This window comes from Caloenas nicobarica, chromosome 10 (assembly GCF_036013445.1).
Source record: "Caloenas nicobarica isolate bCalNic1 chromosome 10, bCalNic1.hap1, whole genome shotgun sequence".
In the NCBI taxonomy this organism is placed as follows: domain Eukaryota; kingdom Metazoa; phylum Chordata; class Aves; order Columbiformes; family Columbidae; genus Caloenas; species Caloenas nicobarica.
In genome coordinates, this window is record NC_088254.1 from 20635811 (window position 1) to 20656323 (window position 20513).

At 53.2% G+C, this 20513-nt stretch overlaps 1 protein-coding gene across 1 annotated transcript in view; it reads right to left on the reverse strand.

Annotated features, from left to right (window-relative positions):
- The window catches only part of PCSK6 (proprotein convertase subtilisin/kexin type 6), a 37014-nt gene that overhangs the window by 1748 nt on the left and 14753 nt on the right, over positions 1-20513 (reverse strand). Inside the window, exons 7-20 of the mRNA XM_065641589.1 lie at positions 18247-18419; positions 14270-14482; positions 12911-13011; positions 11576-11679; positions 10520-10637; positions 9307-9495; positions 8510-8646; positions 6434-6613; positions 5750-5852; positions 4757-4953; positions 4228-4315; positions 3127-3218; positions 1486-1615; positions 302-414 (exon numbers count right to left, since the gene is read on the reverse strand). Of these exons, the coding sequence (XP_065497661.1) occupies positions 302-414; positions 1486-1615; positions 3127-3218; positions 4228-4315; positions 4757-4953; positions 5750-5852; positions 6434-6613; positions 8510-8646; positions 9307-9495; positions 10520-10637; positions 11576-11679; positions 12911-13011; positions 14270-14482; positions 18247-18419 (1938 nt within the window). The remainder of the gene's footprint in view (positions 1-301; positions 415-1485; positions 1616-3126; positions 3219-4227; positions 4316-4756; positions 4954-5749; positions 5853-6433; positions 6614-8509; positions 8647-9306; positions 9496-10519; positions 10638-11575; positions 11680-12910; positions 13012-14269; positions 14483-18246; positions 18420-20513) is intronic.

Consider the following 20513-nt stretch of genomic DNA (forward strand, 5'->3'; position numbering starts at 1 on the left):
CGCTTTTTAAGGGCATCTTTCACATGGTTTTAATGAAGGAAGAAAGCAGCTTTGCAGCAAGTGGGAGAATTAGCCCCAAGACTAAAACTAAAATGAAATACAAACGCTTGGATGCATTTGAGCAACAGGCAGATATCCAGCAGCTCTGCCAGGTAACCTGCCTGCCCACTGCAGCCATGCCCCAGCAAGCCCAGAGGCTCCAGTGCTTTCGGCTTTAAATTGTGAAGCGAATATCCCAAACCCTTCATTTTGGCTACCAGGGAAGCACTACAGTGCCAGCTGTTCTGTCACAATCACTTACCGTTGGTGCAGGTTTCATTTGTCACACAGGAGCCGCTGAGGAGGCTGAAACCTTCTTTACACTTGAGGCAGTTTCCACCAGAGCCCTCACAGGCTGAGCAGTGGTCATCGCACCTGGGGACAGAGACCCTGCCGTGGTCTGAACCGCCACTGCCACCCCGACCCCGGCCAGCTAAAATGGGCTGTCAACCAGAAAAACATGTGTGCCGGCACCGTGACATCCAGACTGAACCAGAGGATGTGGAAAACAGTGAGTCTGAAGCTTGAAAAGTTACCAAAACCTTGGGAAAAATGGGCTTGGTGGTGCCAGCGTGGTGCCCAGTGACATCCCAAAGACGTTCACCTGCTGGAAGGCTCAGTGGGACATGCACCTCTTTTCCCAGGAATCCCAGTTAGAAAAAGTGTTGCGTGGGGAATCTGTGCTGCTCCCACGTGTTTGCTCAGGGAAAAGAACCCAGCGGCTGTGCCTCCTGCCTGGGGACAGCACCTGGCAGAGAACAGATGCCAAATCTCCAGGTAGGGATGCTGGTACCCAGAGCCTCCCTGCTGGAGTGCCAGCACCGGTGAGCGAAACCCCGGGCAGGCAGGGCCTGTGTTGTGTGTTCCCAAGTCACCTTTAATCCTTCCCTTTCATGTTTCGCTTTAATGAGGCTGAATCCACTCCCACTCCCCACTTAAAGTGCAGAGTGGGAGCAAATTGCTGCCTCCCAGCATCTCCCAGCAGCCCCCGTGCTGGGCCAAGGAGCGGGTGAAGGCTCCTCCAACACGGCCGCGGGGCAAACGGAGCAGGTTTGATTGAAAGCTGGAATATTTGCCTAAACATTACTGTTCCTCCCACACCTCCTCCAAAGAGCCCGGGGCTGGGGCTGAGCCCTTTCCACTGTAGCCCTAAGACATCTTGGCTGGCTGCAGCTGGGGAGCGTGCAGCTCTTAAATCTCTGGGGCAGGGGCATGTGGGGTCCAGCCCCACCGCTGCCCTCTTTTAATTTCCCTAGCAAACAGCTCCAGCTGCGAGCTGCTTTCAGCATTATTATTTTTCTTTTTATCATCGCTGCCAGCACTCCCTGTCGGTCCCGGCTTTGCTCGGGTTCTGACGGGGATGGTACCGTCCCAGCTTTGCTTGGCTCACCATGGGGGTGGTACCATACCAGCTTTGCTCAGGTCGTGATGAGGATGGTACCATACCTCTTGCAGACTTTGTTGGGGAGCCCGTGGCTGTCGGCGGGGTAGAAGCCCTCACGGCAGGCGGGGACGCAGCGCCAGTGGGGTGCGGGGCTCTCAGGGGTACAGGGTGCACAGTGCTCCTCTCCCGGGCCTGTGGGGACATGGGGGAGGCCAGATGGTAGACATGAGGAAGAAATGTTTTATATTGAGGGTGGTGAGAGCCTGGCCCAGGTTGGCCAGAGAGGTGGTGGATGCTCCATCCCTGGAGACATCTCAGGCCAGGCTGGACGGGGCTCTGAGCAACCTGAGCTGGTGCAGATGTCCCTGCTCGTGGCCGGGGTGGCACTGGGTGAGATTGGAAGGTCCTTTCCAAGCCAAACTATTCTCTGATTCTATGATGTAGGCAATTTCGGAAACAAGAGCCACATTGCACAAGCGTGACCACAGCCCCACGTGAGATGGGGGCACCAGCTTGGCTCTGTCCCACTCGTGCCCAGGAGTGAACAAGTTGCTTGTTATCCCACCAGGGTTCTGTGCAGCTGCTTGGCTCTCACCCCAAAAAAACTAGCTCCCATCCCAAAAAACTCAACCCCCATCCCAAAAAGGCCAGCCAGGACTCAACACCCTGCCCCTCTGCAGAGATAAGAGCCAGTGACAGAGGCTCATCGGGGGACAGCACATCAAAATCCCCTCCGGGGCACCAGCCACCACTCCTAAGCATGCACTGGTTTGGCTTTCCTGTTCAGAGTAACGCAGAGAAAGAGAGATGCTAAATTGGGTTGTGGAGGAGCTGGAGGAGGGAAGGGCTCAGGAGAGGAGCTGGGAAAGCAGAGAGTCCTGCTCTGATGCCAGCACGATGCTGCTGGACAGCAAATTGCAGTGATGGAGGTGGTATTATTAGAGGCCTTCCACGTGCCATGCTTGAGAAATGGTTACACAGGAAAAGAAGGCAAGAAAAGGCTTGAAAAATAATTGTGGTGAAGTACATTTACACTGACTGGAATAAGAATTAGAAGAGAAGTAATTTTCTTAAGGGATTAAGAGCCTGTTCTCTTCCATGCTTGCCAACGAGATCAATAAATATTTTGGATTTAGTCTTAGGAAATTGCCCATGTATGATAGATGAGATTCACACCACTGAACATGAATTGTCTGGAGATCGTATTATCATCAGATCTACGATGATTTCGAGGGCAGACGTGAACATTAACCATGGAAAATAATTGGACTTTCAAGAAGTGAAAAAGGCAGGATTTAAAGGGACCGTCGAGCAATTTCGGGCAGCGGGAGGAAGCCAGCAGCAGCCAGCCCGGTGCCACGGGGCAGCCGGGATAACGTTCCTTGGTTGCCTGACGTTTTTATATGCTGCAAAGCCATCTTCCATCACTCCGAGACGCTTTTACAAGCCTCCCCCGCAACCTTATTAAACGAAAGCACCTGGCTTCGGACGAATCGGGGAAATAAAGAATGGCTCTAATAAAAATGTAAAAACTCTCTAAAAAAACCCCCACTTTTCAAGATGAATATACTCCCAGCACCTCGCGGGATGTGCCGGAGCGCTGGGATTGCATCCCCTCCAGCACCGTGGTACCGTGGGCATCGGCTCATGATGCAGGAAGGTTTTGGGGTTTTGTGTGGGGATTTAGGGCGTGAAGGACATACCAGTGCCGGCGGGACAGGTCTCGCACCGCCGCGGCTCCCGGCTGAGGTACATGCTGGGCTGGCACTCCGGGACGCAGCTCTCTCCTGCCAGGCTGCCGGGAAAGCAGAAAGGATGTTTGTACCCGAAGCTACAGGCTCTGGGGACTCAACAACCAAAATGATTCTATGATGACACAGCCCATCCCCATCTCCACATCCCCCAGTGCCCCACAGCAGCCTCAGCCCGCAGCGCCCGAGCATCGGAAAGCCAGCCAGCACTTCAGGAGAAATTAAAGTCCCGCCTGGACCAAAGAGACAGCTACAGGTTACTTAATTAAGTATCCAGGAGGAAATTATTTTTTCCTGTGGGCAGCCAGCCTGTCCTTCCCAAAGACCTTTTGCACTGTGAGGCTCCCTGGAATAAAAGGAAATTGGTTGAGAGCCGCAGCTGGGCTGGTGCTGCTTTGCCGTGGCAGGGATGATTTGAAGTCCCAGCTTAAAAGGATATTGGACGATAAAAAGCAAGCGCCATGCGGATTATGTCTGACAAGCGCCTCCACTTTTGCTTTTCTGAGGGAGTAGATGATCTTTTTGGCAGTGGCAATTTCCTTGTCTGGGAGAGCCCCGCTGCTACACTGTGGGTTTGGCCCATTTACAGCCCCTGAGTGAAGTGCTCCAGGATCGTACTGCCATGGGAGCTTGGGGATGGAAAACAGCTCTGACAGAGCTGTCTGAGATATGAGAGGAAAGATGCACTTGCCAATGTGAGGCATAAACATTTTCATTGCTTTTTTCCCCCATTTGAGATGCTGTGATGCCGGGAGGTGCTCTGATCACAGGTCACCAAATTTGGACAAGCACTTCTGATCCCGCAGCACAGCACCTACCCACCACCCTGGCAAGCACTGGAGAAAAGGAAATTAAATTTAAATCGTGCTTTCCAGCTAAGAAAGGGACACGAGGCACCACCTTTAAATTCTCAGCTCCACACCACAGCTGTGGTACCAGGGAAGCAGGATCTTGGGTCTTTAATTCACTCTCTAATTTCCCATCAGTTTTCCCAAATTTAAACCACAGGTACCAATGCTGTGGGTATAAACGCCTCCCGTGCTGGGATTTTACCTGAATCCATCTTTGCATGCAGTACATTTGTCTGCTTCGCCGACACACTTTTTACAGCTTTGATGACATTTCAGACAGCGCTTCTGACCTTTCGAAAAAACAAAATGAGGCAGGGAGAATAAAATCCGGACAGTGATTTGCAAGCGGCAGTCGGAGCCTCAAAGCTCCGCTGCACCTCAGTGCCAGCTCCCTTGGGAGGAGTGACACGTCCCCCCGGCAGGTCCCTGCTATTGCAGATGACCTTATCTGTCATTGCTTGCCTAGAAGAAATTAGCTTTGCAAGCAGTTAGGATCATTAATTACAGTCTTTTAATTAAGAGCTGAGTTGAACACCTCTGCTTTGCACCACTCTCTGCACACACAAAGGTTTTTCTCTTGCCCTCACTGTGCAAAGCAGGCCTGGGGCAGAGGAGTGGATTTTAAAGCCAATATTCAAAAATCAAGGTGTTCTCTCCACCTGTAGCACTTAAAATAGAAGCGACCCCTGCATATCCCCATGCCACAGCTTGCAAGTGATAAACATCCTTACGTTCCTCGGCGTAAAAGCCGGGCGGACACAGCGCCATGCAGGTGCTCATCTCCTGGTGATGGTAGAGGCTCCTCTTGCACGCCGTGCACTGGGTCGGTCCCCTCCCCACACAGCGCTCGCAGCCCTTGTAGCACCGGCGGCACCTCCGGGCACCTTTGTCACCAAAAAACCCCACGGGGCACGAGCTCACGCACATCCTGGGAAAGGAAACGAGAGCCTTGATGGTGATTTGGGCTCATTTGCTTCTTATTCGTAAGATTTCGGGTGTCTTGAATGCCGTGGCTCTGTAATAAAGAGCCAGGGACTCTCTTGGCCAGTGACCCTGTCTATGGGTAATCTTGCCCTGTGCCAGCCCAAGAGATGGAGGAGTGGAAACCCTAATTCCAGAAGTGATTTGGGGCACCAAGCTGTCCCTTGGGCATGAGTGACCGCAGTGAAGCCAATGCTTCTTCCCACCAGGACTGCATGGCCAAGGTCCTCCAGGGTTCTCCAGCTCATTGTCCCCTGTTCCATCGTACCCTAGTCCAGGGCAGGGATCACAGAATCAGAGAATCATAGAATAGTTTGGGTTGGAGGGCCCTTCCCAGCTCCCCCAGTGCCCCCCCTGCCATGAGCAGGGACATCTGCACCAGCTCAGGTTGCTCAGAGCCCCGTCCAGCCTGGCCTGGGATGTCTCCAGGGATGGGGCATCCACCACCTCTCTGGGCAGCCTGGGACAGGCTCTCACCACCTTCAGTATAAAAATTTCTTCCCCATATCCAGCCTGACTCTCCCCTCCTTTAGTTTAAAACTGTTACCCCTTGTCCTATGGCAACAGGCCCTCCTAAAAAGTCTGTCCCATCTTTCTTATATCGCCATGCCTTGTGCTCCCACCATTTTCTCATACTTTTCTTCCTCTGTGCAAACATCCATAACCCATAGCGTGGTGTGAGCCCTGGGGAAAGATGCCGCCACCACCCAGGGACCCCGCGGGGACACCCCGGCACCCCTCACCTGCCGGCTTTCACGCTGCCCAGGCTGTAGTGGATGCAGTTCAAGCACTGGTCAGCATTGGGGCCATCACAGCCCTGGTCACCACACTCTGGGTGACATGGACCTGGAGAGGGAGAGAGCGGCTCAGCACGGGGAGAGGCTGAGCATCCCTGAGCCCCCACTGCCAGGATGCTCTGAGGACAATCGCCCTGGACAGACAGACATGGGGAAGGGACCCTCCGCCTATCTCATCCTATATCTATTACCTTATCAATCTTATATATCTCACCCTATCTATGCTATGGTGCTGCATGGCTCTGGGTACTCACCCATCCTCCCCAGCATGAATCCCACCCGGCTGAACACCCTGGTGCAGAAGCAGATTGGAAAGAGGGGCTGGACACTCCTCGGGGACCGGCAGGGACGCCCGCCCGTGCCCACGCTGGGGGGAAGGTGGGCAGAGGAGCTTTTTTTACTCCCCAGACGGCTGCACCACCAATTTGTGGTGGGAGCACTGGGACGGGGCATTTCGCTACCTTCTAATTTCACCATCCCGCTGCCCTGTGCCAGCCACAGGCACCGCTCCTCCCAGCCCGCCTCGGCCCCAGCCAGGATTCGGCCTCATGGCTCCCGCAGTTTATCCAGGTTTGCATTTTCCTGGGTATTTCTGGGGGTGGACGACACAGTAGCTTGGCCAGCACTTACCTGCATACTCCTCCTCCTCCTCCGCCACCTCCACCTGGCTCTGCAGGAAGGCGGCTCTCGAGGGCTCCATCTCCGATGCCGGCACCTCCAGCATCCTCCCGCGGGTCTGGGGGCTGCCCGAGGCAGTGTAGGGGTGCTCGGCTGTCCCATAGAAGAGGAGGCTCCATTCCTTCAGCTTCCCTGGGGGGTGAGCACAATGTCACCATCCCGGTCCCCACCCTGCTCCTCCCTGGACAACCCCATAGCACTTTGGGGGAAGCAGGAGGGTGGATCAGACCATCAGGGCTTCTCCACATTGCATAAGCAAAAAACAAACACCCCAAAATCTTCACCAGTTCCTCTGAGCTCCGAGCCTGTGCGAATGCAGCTGTTTATGGCACCTACAAGGGATTTTTTTTTATATTATATCTCATCTAACGAACTGCAGCACCACCATACCCTTCATGCTCAATGTGCAGAGAGAACCAGCAACTTTAAAAGCTCCGTAATGGAGGATTATTTCTGTCTGATAAAAGCAGTCTGGCACACGCTGGATTATTCCTTGCTGCTATTGCTCCAGCCGCCCCTGTACCCGACACATCAGAGGCCTGAGCTCAGCATCCCCCAAAACTCCACAGGGGCCACCGCAGCCTGTGTGGCACATGGTCCTGGGGTTGGGGACCCCCCCACAGCCTTACACCCACACCAGGGTCCCCCCAACCCGTGCTTTGGGGAGCGGATCCAAAAAACCCTGTTGCTTCTTTTCAGCGCTGTTTTTCCTTTCAGCTCCCCATCAAGGCGAGTCACTTCTTGCCCGCAGCATGCTTGGCTTTGAACACTAATCCCTGCGTTTCCAGGAAGGGCTTAAAATTTCCAGCGCCCATCAGGTGGCATCAGGTGGGCAAGAGCTCCACCAAAATAATAAAGTTTACTTTAAATCTAAAATGTCCTGCATGAGGAAAACCCAGGCTGCATGGGGCCGATGCTGGGGATGCAGCACTACCAGTGACAGGACACCCACAGTATTTAATTGGTATTAAATCAACCAATTTAATTGGTTTAATTTAATGGTCTTAAATTAACATTTAAGACCTGTTTCTGCCGCGGGCTGGGAACACCGTCCCTCTTTTTCCTTCTGCTTTGCCCTCTCTGCTTCCAACCCGGTGCAGACCTTTTGAGGGGGGTGAATTAATGCGCTCGTTTTCATTTTGTTTTGCAAAGCCGGGTAAAGCTGAGTCCTGACGCCCGCGAGGGGCTCAGAAACACCCACCGCAAACCGTAAATACCAGGGGAAAAGCAGCTCCGTGGGCGCTTTGCAGCCGCTCACCAAGTTCAAAAAGATTTCAGGTGAAGGCAACAAACAGAAACGCTTTCTGCACAACGAACCCCCGCCAGAAAGTCGCGTGGGGGGAGGTTTTTAATATACTCCTGGCTTCCTATCAATGAGCGTGTGGATTTTAACACCCCCGCAACGCTCGCCAGCCCCAGGCACGATGATGCTTCGTGTCCCGCTGCCACCAGCCAGCGAGGCGGCTGCTCCATCCCGACGGGGCCAGATCCCGACAGCTTTGCCGGGAAAGGGTCAGGGACCAGGCAGCCAAGCCGGGGAGGGGGGGACATGGCAGAGTTGGGGACACGCAGGGGGCCAGGCTGAGCCCAGCCACCCCCTGCCAGCATGATGGCAGCCCGGAGAGGATGTCTGTCTGTCCATCCGTCTGTCTGCAGCCCGAGGGCCATCATCCCATCCCCTCGCATCGTTGCACAACCAGCCCACGCGCCAGATGTCCCAGCAGTGAAGCAAAACAAACAAACAACAATTACAGCTCTTGGGTTTCCTCGTTTCGACTCATTACAGTTTAATTTTGGAAACCTGGCTCTCGGTTGCAATGGGTTTGCTGGTGGGACAAAATCTGCTCCCAGCTCAGCCAGACCCGCAGCATCCTGTGCTCAGGGCTTGGGTTTTATTCCCGTTTTCGAAAAATCTGGGCAATGCATTTTTGCTGAAGACCATAACTTGCAGCAAAAGCTATGGCCAAGTGAAACACCCTGCAAAGAGCTTTGGGGGTGAGGGGAGCGTGGGTCCTGGGGGACCCTTACCTTGCACGGTGGGGTTGCGCACTTGGGACGGTGTGTCGTGGATCTCCAGGGTCCACTCCCCCGCCGCCCGCTCCCCCCAGCAGTGGACGGTCATGAACTCCCAGCCCTTGAACCCCTCGTTGGAGTGGTCAAACACCCTGCAATGGCAAGTGTGACTTTGAATGTCTTATTTAATTGGAAAAGGCAGATAGGTAATCAAGGATTTTAGGGATCATAGAATCACAGAACGGTTTGGGTTGGAAGGGACCTTCCAAGCTCATCCAGTCCAACCCTTGCCATGAGCAGGGACATCTGCACCAGCTCAGGTTGCTCAGAGCCCCGTCCAGCCTGGCCTGGGATGTCTCCAGGGATGGTTCATCCACCACCTCTCTGGCCAACCTGGGCCAGGCTCTCACCACCCTCAGGGGCAACAATTTCTTCTTCATGTCTGGCCTGAATCTCCCTCCTTTAGTTTAAAACCATCACCCCTTGTCCTATCGCAACTGGCCCTGCTGAAAAGTCTGTCCCCATCTTTCTTATCAGCCCCTTTTAAGTACAGAAAGGCCACAATAAGGTCTCCCCGGAGCTCCTCTTCTCCAGGCTGAACACCCTAACTCTCTCAGCTTGTCCTCCTGTCCTCCCAGCAGAGCTGTTCCAGCACTCAGATCCTTGCATGCAACTGCCTTGCACAGACCCCTCCTGCAGCTGACACAAGAGCACGTCCCCCGCCTCCCCAAAAAATCTGAGCAAACCTGCAGCAACCCCCTGAACAAGGACGCTGCCCAGCCCAGACATGTGCTAGCTCTGGCTGCTCTTACCTCCTGGCGAGGAGCTGTGACCTGGTCCCTGCCGGAGAGATGAGGCTGATCTGGAGGTCGCCCCGGCGCGGGTGCGAGATGCTGAGCCGCACCACGACGTGCTCCAGGTACAGGACGTGCTGGTCGCGGTGCTCAGAGCAGGCGCTGCTGAGGGTGCTGGCACGGAGGACGTGGTCCGCACGGATGTACCTGCCAGGGATGGGCAGAGCATCGTGGTGGGGACAGGCAGAGCATCACATTAGGGACGGCAGCGCTACCCAGTTCCCAGCATCATGGACACCCAGCTATAATTGAACCCAGTCTCCTGCTGCTTCATGGCAAAAATTATCTCACTTTCCATTGCAACATGGTGTCCCAGCGCAGGAATTTGCTGAATTGCTCGATGGTAACGAGATGGGTTTGAGCTGCCTTTAAGATCTGTGCCTTATGGGCTGCAAGGGCACTGCTTTATTATAATTATCGGTGCAGCACTCCTCTTGGGGTTGTAATTAGTGTCTGTATCAGATAAATAGTTTCGTTAACACACTTGGCTCCAAATTCATTCCTGCTTCGCATATACGAGTCGCTCCGAAGGAACAGTTTTTCTGATGAACAACTCGACTTGCTGTGAAGCCAGGCAGTAGTGAACCCAGAGAGTCCATTTGGTCAGGTCCCTTCAACCCAGCAGGGACAGACCTACCAAGGACGAGATCTGAACCTAAGCTTGTTTGAACCTGAAGCCAAATTCAAAGAGACCTCAGGCACTGGAAATTCGGGAACCCTTGCAACAAAGCACCAAATTTTGGTGTCTTTCATCATGATGAGGTGTTTGGTGGAAGAGGGAGGAGAGCCCAACACTTCACCAGTCATGTAGGACCCAGTGGACGAGTTGGTTTTGGCCTCCTTAAGCCATTTCTGAAATGGCAAATAGCACCATCAGCCCTTAAAACTTCCCTGCTGATCATCCGCCAGGGAAGCGCAAAAATAAATCACCTGCCATCAAAGCTGGTCCTGGAGAGCCCCATGGGACCTGCTCCTCACCGAGCTGTAGGCACAGACCCTGGGTGGCCACTTCTGGGTCAAAAAAGAGACCTCGGGTGGACAGTGCAAGTTGCTCTGACCATAAAATCCAGGAGGATGAAGGTGAACTTTTGCATCACAAGATCCAGCTCCCCAAAAGCTCCTTCCAAGTGGCCACGTGCCCCAAGAGAGACTCCCACCCCATGACACTCACTTGGGCACCCTGTCCAGACTTCCCACGCAGATGTGCTGGGGAGGAACTGTCTTCCACTTCTTGGCTTCCACCACAATAGCATCTGCATCCACCAGACCAAAGCCATATAGATGGCTAACTGGAAAGAGAGAAGACTCAGAAACCCACTGCCTTCCAAGCAGGAACCAGTAGCTCCTCCTCAGCTATTGGTGGAGCATCCTCCAACCATCAGAGAAGCTGTGAAGTTGACCCCATTTGGGTACAAAGTGTTCCAACATGTGGAGCTCATCAGCCTGTGAGTTACACCCCAAATCCATGTTGGCACCAGAAAAAACCCATTGCTGGGAGCAGCCTGCTGAATCACAGAATCACAGAATGTCAGGGATTGGAAGGGACCTCAAAAGATCATCCAGCCCAATCCCCGACCGGAGCAGGAACACCCAGATGATGTTAAACAGGAAGGTGTCCAGGCGAGTTGGAATGTCTCCAGAGAAGGAGACTCCACAGCCTCCCTGGGCAACCTGTTCCGGGCTCTGTTACCCGGAGAAGTAGTTTCTTCTCACTGAGAAGAAGTTTCTTCTCAAATTTAAGTGGAACCTCTTGTGTTCCTGTTTAAACCCATTACCCCTTGTCTTATCATTGATTGTCACCGAGAAGAGCCTGGCTCCATCCTCGTGACACTCACCCTTTATATATTTATAAACATTAATGAGATCTCCCCTCAGTCTCCTCTTCTCCAAACTAAAGAGACCCAGCTCCCTCAGCCTTCCAAGGGAAGCAGTCGACACTGACAGGAGCAGTCAACACTGCAGCTCAGGACAGGCTCCACCAAGCAAGGCTTCCAAACCTCCACCAAGCAAGGCTTCCAAGCCTTTACCAAGCAAGGCTTCCAAGCATCTCACCCCATGAATTATTGCCCTCTCCTCCCGCTGCTCAACAGCCTCGTGGTAGGAGCCCCCGAGGCAGCTAAGAGCTGCCATCCAGGGCAAATGCCCCCAAGAACAAAGCTCTGGAGAGCTTTATTGTCCCTTTCGTGGCCATTTTCATGACTCCACCTTCACCCCCACAGCCCCTCACCTTTGTGCCCCGCGCCATTGGTCTTCCAGTCGGCCGCTCGCAGGTGCACCGGCCGCGAGGTTTTGACCAGCAGATGCTGGACATCCCTCCAGGTGAGCAGGGGGCTGCAACGACACGTGGCTCGTGGGATGGCTCTGCTGCCTCCAGTCTTCCCAGCGGCAGCAGGGACCCCCATTGGGTTAAAAAACCCAAAAAAAGCCTCTTTCCTGCTCCAAAAGAGCATGAATTGATGATTTAAATGCTAACGCCCTGCCTGGAGGCTGGCCATCACTTGGGCCATGCTTTTGAGACAAGACCCCAGCCCAAGGATATTGGCAAAGAATTTTCCATGTCTTTCTTACAGTGAGCTCTTCAGCATCCCGAGCTGGGATTTATATTGCTCTCAAGCAACACTGAAGAAATTCCATTTATTCCTTCTCATCATAATGGAGTGCCTGAGCACCAAGCTCCGGTACTTAATGTTGCATTTTATGCCTCAGCTAAACAATTCAAAAAATTACATCTAACCCTCTTAATATATTTATAATGAAAATGGCATCTTAGGGAATGCGTTCCCTCAACCTGGGTGCTGGGATTAAACTGGAGGAAAGGGACTGGAGCCAACATGCCACAATTACCATTCCCAGACATGAGCACAAAGCTGCCCTGCTGTTTATTTGCAACCTTATTTTAATTTCTACCCCATAAAAGTAATAATAATCGTGAGAAACTGAGGAGAAGATGCTCCATGGAGCGACATGGAGGTGCCCAAGGGGTGAGCCTGGTCCCCCATGGGGGCTGCTCCTGGGCTGGGGGACCATGATGGACTGGGATGGGACTGGGATGAGACTGGGATGGGGACAAGAGGCAAAGAGCAGCTCGTTGGAACCAGGGAGCATGTTGTGGCTGGTCATGCCATGTGGGTTTTTGACATTATGCAAAATTTCCGCCAGAAATGAAACACCTTCTGAAAAACATCACTTCTACAGACATTTTCTATTTTCTGTGATGTTTTCTGACTTTTTTTTCCCAGGACGCATTTCTAAAACTCCTGGTGGAGCTGGCTGTCAGTGGTTTCAATGCACCAAACGAAAAGCCCGACTTATCTCACCAACCCCAACTTTTCGGCAGATGGCAAGAAGTGAAGAAGTAGCTCAATAAAACACCTGCAGGAAGATTAGATGCAAAACAACAACACTGCATCAAACCTTGCCAAAAGGGAGCGATTTAGAATAACTTTGCTCCGTTTCGAGTTGCTCCAGAGGAAAAAAAATGCCCTTCTTCTTTGTGATTTTGCTTGCCAGCTACTAAATTTGGAAACATCCCCCCGCGAGCCGTTGGCGAGGTGACACTTACTTTGCCTCCAAAGCCAAAGCGATGATGCCCGCGACCATGGGGGCAGACACGGACGTGCCGGTGTGGCCGTCGGTGCAGCGGTGCCGGAGATCCGTGGTGACCTGTGGAGAGAGGAGCTGCTGGAGATGTTCCCGGGGTGGGTTGTACCCCATGGAACACCCCAAATTTCCTTGGGATGCTGCCAGTGAGGAGCCGAGCCTGTGGGTACCCAAACCTGCCACGGCTCCCACGCCATCGGGGTGCTCTGAGCCCCAAAAAAGGGGCTGCAGACACATTTGATACATGAGAAAACATCCCTGCTTCTACTTTCCTTTGCTGAAAGGTGTAAAAAATGTTTCAAAAGGGGAAAAAAAGAATTTTGCTGCAGATCAGCTGGAGGAAAAGGTGCGGACAGAGCAGGGCAGGAGGGGGTGTGCACCCGTGGGTGCACGTTGAACTGTGCTATATTAAATGTTTTTCTTAAAAGCTCTAGCTCCTGGTGTCAGGCAAAAATTACCATTTGCATGGGGAAAGAAAGGAAAAAAAAAAAAAAAAAGAGGGAAAAAAGCACCATTTCTGGCTTTTTCAATTCAGGGCAGAGCATGATGCTTGGGTACCAAAAGCTTGGAAAGATAAAGTGGGCAAAGAGACGCTCAGTTGGTTACATTTTTAAAAGGCCTCTGGTTTTGGAGTTAATCTGGTGATTTTGGGAGGGGGGAGGTTGTGCCACCTGCTTTCTCTGGGAAGCTCCCCTGGAAGCTGCTTTTTTGCCCCATGATGCTCCGGCAGCGCTGGGCTGGTGTTGGCCTCGGCCGTGCAAACGCTCCCGAGCGCCACGCAAATGGCACTTGGATTCTGTTTTCTGGCTGGAAATTAATATTTTAGAGGCCAAACAAACGGCTATTGAATATTAAAAAAAAAAAAAAACAACCAAACAACAACAACAACAAAAAACCCACCAAAAATCCACTTGTAAAAAGCCCACATTTTTTGTCAAAAATTTAAGTTGGGTGGAAAACTCCCTCCCAGCTCAGGTAAGACGGGTGCTGCCAAATGCCTCCATCCTTCCTTTTTTAAATCTATCTCAGGCTAAAAACCCTCAAAGTTCCCTTTATCTTAAAGTAGGGCACAGTGAGCAGGCACTTTGAGGGACCAGTAAATATTTGCATGGGTATTTTTTGCAAACCTCCAGCCCATTTACCAGGGAAAACGCCACATCCCTGAGCTCTTCCCAGTGCAATTAAAAACAAAAAAAACAAGCAAAAAGCACCACAGAGCGAAAGGGGAAGCCTAGCTCTTATAACCGAGCCACCATCCAGCCCCACCATTCAGATAACATTCAGGGGATGCTGCCACACTCAGAATTGGGGTAAAACTCACTATTTTCCGCTCGTAAAAAGCCCCGCTGCTGTAGGTGGTGGCAAGGGTGGAGGCACATTCCTCCAGGTACCAGGGCTTGTAGCCGTTCTCGGTGGTGCTGCTGATGGAGATGGTGTAGATGCTGTTGGTGTAGCCGTCACAGGAGCAGTAGTCGCCTTCTCTGCCGCCGTTCCCCGATGCCCAGACGAAAATGGAGCCCAAACCCCTGCGGCCCTGCGGGGAGAGAGGGGACGGGGGGTGAGAGGAGGCGGTTGATGGGGATGAACGGCCGGCTCGGCACAGGGAGCAGTGGGGAGCCCTCCCTGGCGCTGGGTTGCCATCGGTAAGCTGGATTTTTGGGGTTTGGCGAGGGTGGAAGGATGGGTCCCATCCTGCCCAGCGCTCAGCCCCTGCAAATGGCTCCGACGGCCCCGGTTTTACCAGCAGTGACTCCCCGTGAGGATGGGAGAGCTGCCGGCGATGGGGAGTTTGGCACAGAATCATGGAATCATTTTGGTTGGAAAAGACCTTTCAGATTGAGTCCAACCATTAACCCAACACTGCCAAGCCCACCACTAAACCATGTCCCTGAGAACCTCATCTACACATCTTTTAAATATCTTCAGGGATCTTCCACATGGGGGAAAACATCTGGGGTGCTCAGAGCCCCTGGACCAGGCGGTAACACTGCGGCAGCATTTTCTGGGGGTGCAGGGATGGCCCCACAGGAGGAACCCTCCCAAAACCCATGTCTCCCTCACCCCGAGCCTGCAAAGCCCCTTGTGACCCCACCCAAACCATCAGAAACCTTCCCCCAGCCTCTCTTTTAGGTTCCTTTTTTTACTGATTTTTTTTTTTTTTAAACGTGGCCTCTTCTCCTCCCCCACTACATCGCTTGGCAGGAACATCTGATGGAGCCGTCCACACCGGGTACCAGCTGCGGGAGCCCCCCGGGGAATTGGGGGGGCAGAAGGGGTACGCCAGCCACCCAGACCTCCCCGGAGCCAGGGGAAAATCCCGCCCGGCAGCGGCGGCTGCGATGCCAACGAGGGGCCCCTAACGAAGCCGACGGCGCAGGGGCGAGCAGGGCTCACCCCTCCATCCCAGCCCCTGCCAGGAATAACCCAGCGGGGTTTGCAAACAGGGTGCTGCCGTCCCAAAAGGAGGATTTTGGGGACCCAAGGTGGGTTGAGGGCATGAAATTAAGTGGCTGGTTTGTTTCCCTGCTCCATAAGGCAGGATTCTCTGGGGAGGGCTTGGTGGGCGATGGAAGCAGACGGCGATGGAAGCAGACGGCGGCGGAGCGGCCCCCATCCTCCTCCCCGCCACGGCTACTCCTGCCACCGAGAGATTTCGGCGCTCGCCCGGGCAGATCTGGTGTTTACCTCCCTCCCACTGCTCTGCGGCGGCTTCCTCCACAAAAAATAATCATAATAATAATAATAATAAAGCAGCTTTGCTCCAGAGGAATTCACTGGGATTTATTGTGGGTTTTAAGCGCTGGGGGGTTGGAAAGGGATGGTTTATTACCTGTCTCGCCCTCCTCCTGGGGCAGAGGCTCTCGGAGCTGACCCTGCCTCTGGATACACAGGATAAGTCAGGCTTTTTCCTTACTTTATGAAAGTTTTCATTATCTGGGTTGCCTCCCAGCCAAACTGGGTGGATATTTTCCCTAGCAAAGATTAATAGAGCTGTGTGGAGCTCTGCAAAGAAAAAGTGCAATTGCAAAAGGGAATTATTGCCCTGCCCCGTGTCACAGAGAGCTCGCCCCAAGCCTGCTGCTGGCATCTCCAGTCCCACTTCCCAGGGTTTTCCTGGATCTGCTCAGCACAGGCAGTGACAATCCAGCTCTTCAACACTAAAATCCACCCATTTCCAAGGACCGGCCCTGCTGCACGCAACCCAGGCTTTCCTAAATCATTGATCGGGAGAATAAAACCAGGAACTGATTGCTGAAGGTGTGTGGAGATGTGATGATGGTTTCGACTGGGATAAATAGACGAGGAGCCCAGACCTCCCCTGTGTCCTGCACCCTGCTGGGTGCAAACAGGTTTAGATCCAGCACAGTTGCATGAAGACACGAACAGGCACATAAATGACAGACACTACAGCAACGCACGGCTAACACGCGATGGTATTTCCTAGTGGAAAATCGCAACCACAAAAAAAAAAAAAAAAAATCACAACTCCCTCAGATTAGAAAAAAAAACCCCCACATTTTCCCTTTGCTCTCAAACAAGCATCCACCAAGATTTCCACAAGCAGACCCCCCCATCTTTATTTGCCATCCTAAGCCAACATCAAGGGGCTCCTGGCTGCTATAAAACCGGGATCCAGGCATCGTTTAACCCAAGGAATCCTGTCCTGGCCAAGGCTGGGGACGATCCATCCCCCCAGCAGCGCATCGGTCAGATGCAGGATGAACAACATCTCCCTGCTTCCCCAGCACCACCGCGGCTCGGCTGTTTGCTCCGTGAGAGCCCAGGATAAATATCCCCTTGTTAGCTTGGGAACTAATAATGTGTGGCTGAAGGAGTGAGAAACAAGATGATAAATCACCCCGGCGCAGTCCTATCGCTAATAGATAAAGGTTGCTTTAATGTTTCCATTAAGAACTCAATTTTCAGGATTTATAACTCGGTTACAGATGTTTGCTTGGGCTAAAGGTGGCAGCTAACTATCTGCTTGTGGCTTTCCTCGTTATTTAAGGAGAAGCTGGCAATTAAGAGCTGTGCATGCGGGACAGTGGTGCCACAAACACGAGTGGCAGTGGGGGGGTTGACATCCCCTGGGAGATAGAAGCGAGGATCCCGAAACAGCAGGAACCTGCTGCCGCCCGTTTGCTCCCGCATGGAAAAATAAGGTCTAAAAAGCAGCTTGTTCCCCTGTATTTACATGGCGCGAACTCCCCGGCACTTCAATGGATTCCTCGGCAGGCTCACCGCCCCGGCAGGAAATCGAGTAAATAGTGGGAAAAACACTCCACCCTATTTTTAGATAAGAGGGAGGCTGTGTCGCCCCAACCCGGGGCCGCCCCGAGTCCTGGCACGCTGTGAGAAAAGGCAGGAGTTGAAGTGGGGAGAGAAACTGAGGGGGTTCAAAGCCTCTGGGAGGGTTTCGAAACCCCAGCTCCAAAGTGATGGAAGCGCCCAGGAGGAGAACATCCCCTGCAGAGCCCTGAGCAGCTATGACACTTACCCACGAGCTGCCAAGAAAGGTCTTTTTCCCCGGTGCTTTTAGCCAATACTGGGCATTTTTAAAAAACACTCAAAGGAAGGGTCATGAGAAAGCCAGGGCATGCCCCACTTGGATTGACAGCTGTCAATCACACGTGATCCCGGCTGAGCCTCTCTCACTGGAGGACTTCAGGGACAATAATCTGAATTATTTCTGTGCCCCTGTGGCCAGATTCTGTGGCTGCAGCCACATCCCCGCCCGGGCCATGACGCAGCCACTCATTCTGGGTAGAAAACCAAGAAAATGCTTAATGTGATGGAGAGCCCGGGGAGAGGACACCGGGGGCCGGAGGGGCAAAGGCGGAGGGGACGAAGATGCCGGCGGGGTGGCCGCTTCCCCCCATGCCAGCACCCAGGGGGGACATTTTAAGATGCAAAGTCACCCCCCCTCCCAGAACCGCTTTGGGTTTCTCAGCCCGGCAGAGCTTCACAACTCAACCTGGGGCCTCCTGCCTGCTCTGCCAGGGCTCTGCCCGGCGCTGCCAGATGCTCCCGCCGGGGCCGACGGTGCCGAGGGGTCCCGCCGGGGCCGCGCCATCGCCGGGCACCTCCCGCCGTCACCGCCCGCAGCCGCAAAATCCACCGGATGCCGGGGAAAACTAGGAAAAATTAGAGATGATTCGTCCCCCGCCCCACCCCAGCCCTAGTTTTGGCATCACCCCAGGGTAGGGGTCGAGGTGCCCGTCCCCGCGTCGGTCCCCACGTTCCCCACAGGGCAGGGGGAGGAGGGCGAGCGCGTCTGGGGCACTGCGGGATCCACACCTTTTTAATGCCATGCTCAAAAGCCTGTTTGGCCAATAGACCAGGTCCATCAACTGTCTTCCCATCATCATCTGGCCCCCAGCTCGCGCTGTAAATGTCAATGTAATCGGGTCTGATGCCAAGCGACTTCGCTTCAACAACATCTGTTACATCGCCATCTAACATACGAATGCCTAAAAGCACAAAAACATCAGACATTAGGGCTTAATGGCGCGGATGAAAGCGCAAGGATTGCAATCAAAGGGCTTTGTGAAACGGCGGTGGAAACTGCGCGCCTGGAATCGCTTCAGCCCGCGGCCCCGCGCGCGAACGAGCCCGGCAGCGGGATGCTGGGTAGATATTTTGGAACGTTTTTGCGTCTTTGCTGGCTTCACTGCAAGTGATGGAGAGAGGGGTTAAAATCTGCTTCCCCTCCCTCGGCGGAGAGTGGGCGGTGGGAGCGGTGCTGCGCTCCCTGGTGGCAAAACCCCCCTACTATAAACCTTGTCCACCCCCTCTTTTAATTAATTAGCAAACTAATTTCTCCACTTGGAAGATATTGGTGTTTCCCGAATGCTCACAGCTGCCCGGCTTTGGGCACGCCGGTGGGACGAAGCCTCTCCCTGCGACTGGGGTTGACTGTGTCCCCAAACCCCATCACTGCCCCACTGATGCCAGCAGCATCCAGAAAGGTGGCTGTGTCTTCCATGGCCAAAATCAGAGCCAGAACCCCAAACCACAGCAGAATGTCCCCTCTACATGACGAACAGAGGGTACCAGGCACCCCGAAGAGCTGCCCAGAAACAGCTCTTGCAGCAAAGGAGGTGCTGGAAATTCTGGCATCGTACTTGGCCAGCCAGGGAGAGTCTGGTTTATAAAAATGCATTTCCCTTTCCACACATATTTTTTTCTTAAAGCAAACAAATGCAGGCAGATGTCATTCCAGCTGCAGCTGCACTTTGGCCACCAGTCAACTCAAATATCTCTTTCTGACGCTGTTCCCTACCAGCCAACAAACAAGCTTGGAAATACAAAATGAGGGAGCAGAACAGTTCCCCAAAACTTCCTCTCTTTGTCGTGTTCACAAGAAAATATGAGGAGAAGGGCCAAAAAGCCGAGCCTGCTGTCCAAGCCACACTCAGCTGTGACACAGCAAGCAAAACTAGCTGAGGGATCAGGTTTTGTGTTTGCTAAATGTGGGCACATATCAGCGAGCCTAAATTTAGCCCAAATTAGCCCAAAGTCAGCCCAAAGCCAGTCCAAAGTTAGCTCCAAGTCAGCCCAAAGTTGATTAGCTCCAAGTCAGCCCAAAAGAGCCCAAAGCCAGCCTCGAGTCAGCCCAGAGTCAGCTCAAAGCCAACTCAAAGCCAACCCAGAGCCAGCCCAAGGTCAACCCAAAGCCAACCTAGAGTCAACCCAGAGCCAGCTCAAAGTCAACCCAGAGCCAGCTCAAAGTCAAGCCAAAGCCAGCTCAAAGTCAAGCCAAAGCCAGTCCTAAGCTAGCCTAGAGCCAGCCCAAGGTGAACCCAAAGCCAGCTCAAAGTCAACCCAAAGCCAGTCCTAAGCTAGCCTAGAGCCAGCCCAAGGTGAACCCAAAGCCGGCTCAAAGTCAAGCCAAAGCCAGTCCTAAGCTAGCCTAGAGCCAGCCCAAGGTGAACCCAAAGCCAGCTCAAAGTCAACCCAAAGCCAGCTCAAAGTCAACCCAAAGCCAGCCCAGCATCAATCATCCATGATGCAGGGACCCCACAGTTAAATAGCGGGGGCAGGAGGGAGCAAGGAAGGGTGCTGCACAATAACCGAGCCCTTTGCCACACAGGGAGCAATCCGGCCTTCGGAGCGAGCGCTCAAGGAGAGGGAAAAGGAAGAGGAAGGATGGCAGGAGTCCGTTTTGTTTCTCGAGCAGCAATGTATTTTGCCCAGAGCAAATGAGAAGCAATGCAAGAGCACTGAAGAGCAGCCGGGAAAATTAGATGGTAGCTCTCCGAGTGTGACAAATAGGCTTCCCCAACAAGTCACGCTCATTAATCGCCGCTTTATTTGCGTAATCCATCTAAAATCACTCTCACTGCAGCTATAGCGCATTTTCTTCCACGATCCCAAACTCGATATGGCTACAGACTTTATTTTTCCCCTTGTGCCTGTTCATGTTGTGGGAAGCCCATGGTCTCTACTCTGTACCAGGCGCTTCGCATCGATCGATGCACCCCCTATACACCCCCAAGGCAAGGCACTCGTTGAAGGAAGCAAATTAAAATGGGACCCACAGGTCGTTATAAAGTCAACAAGTA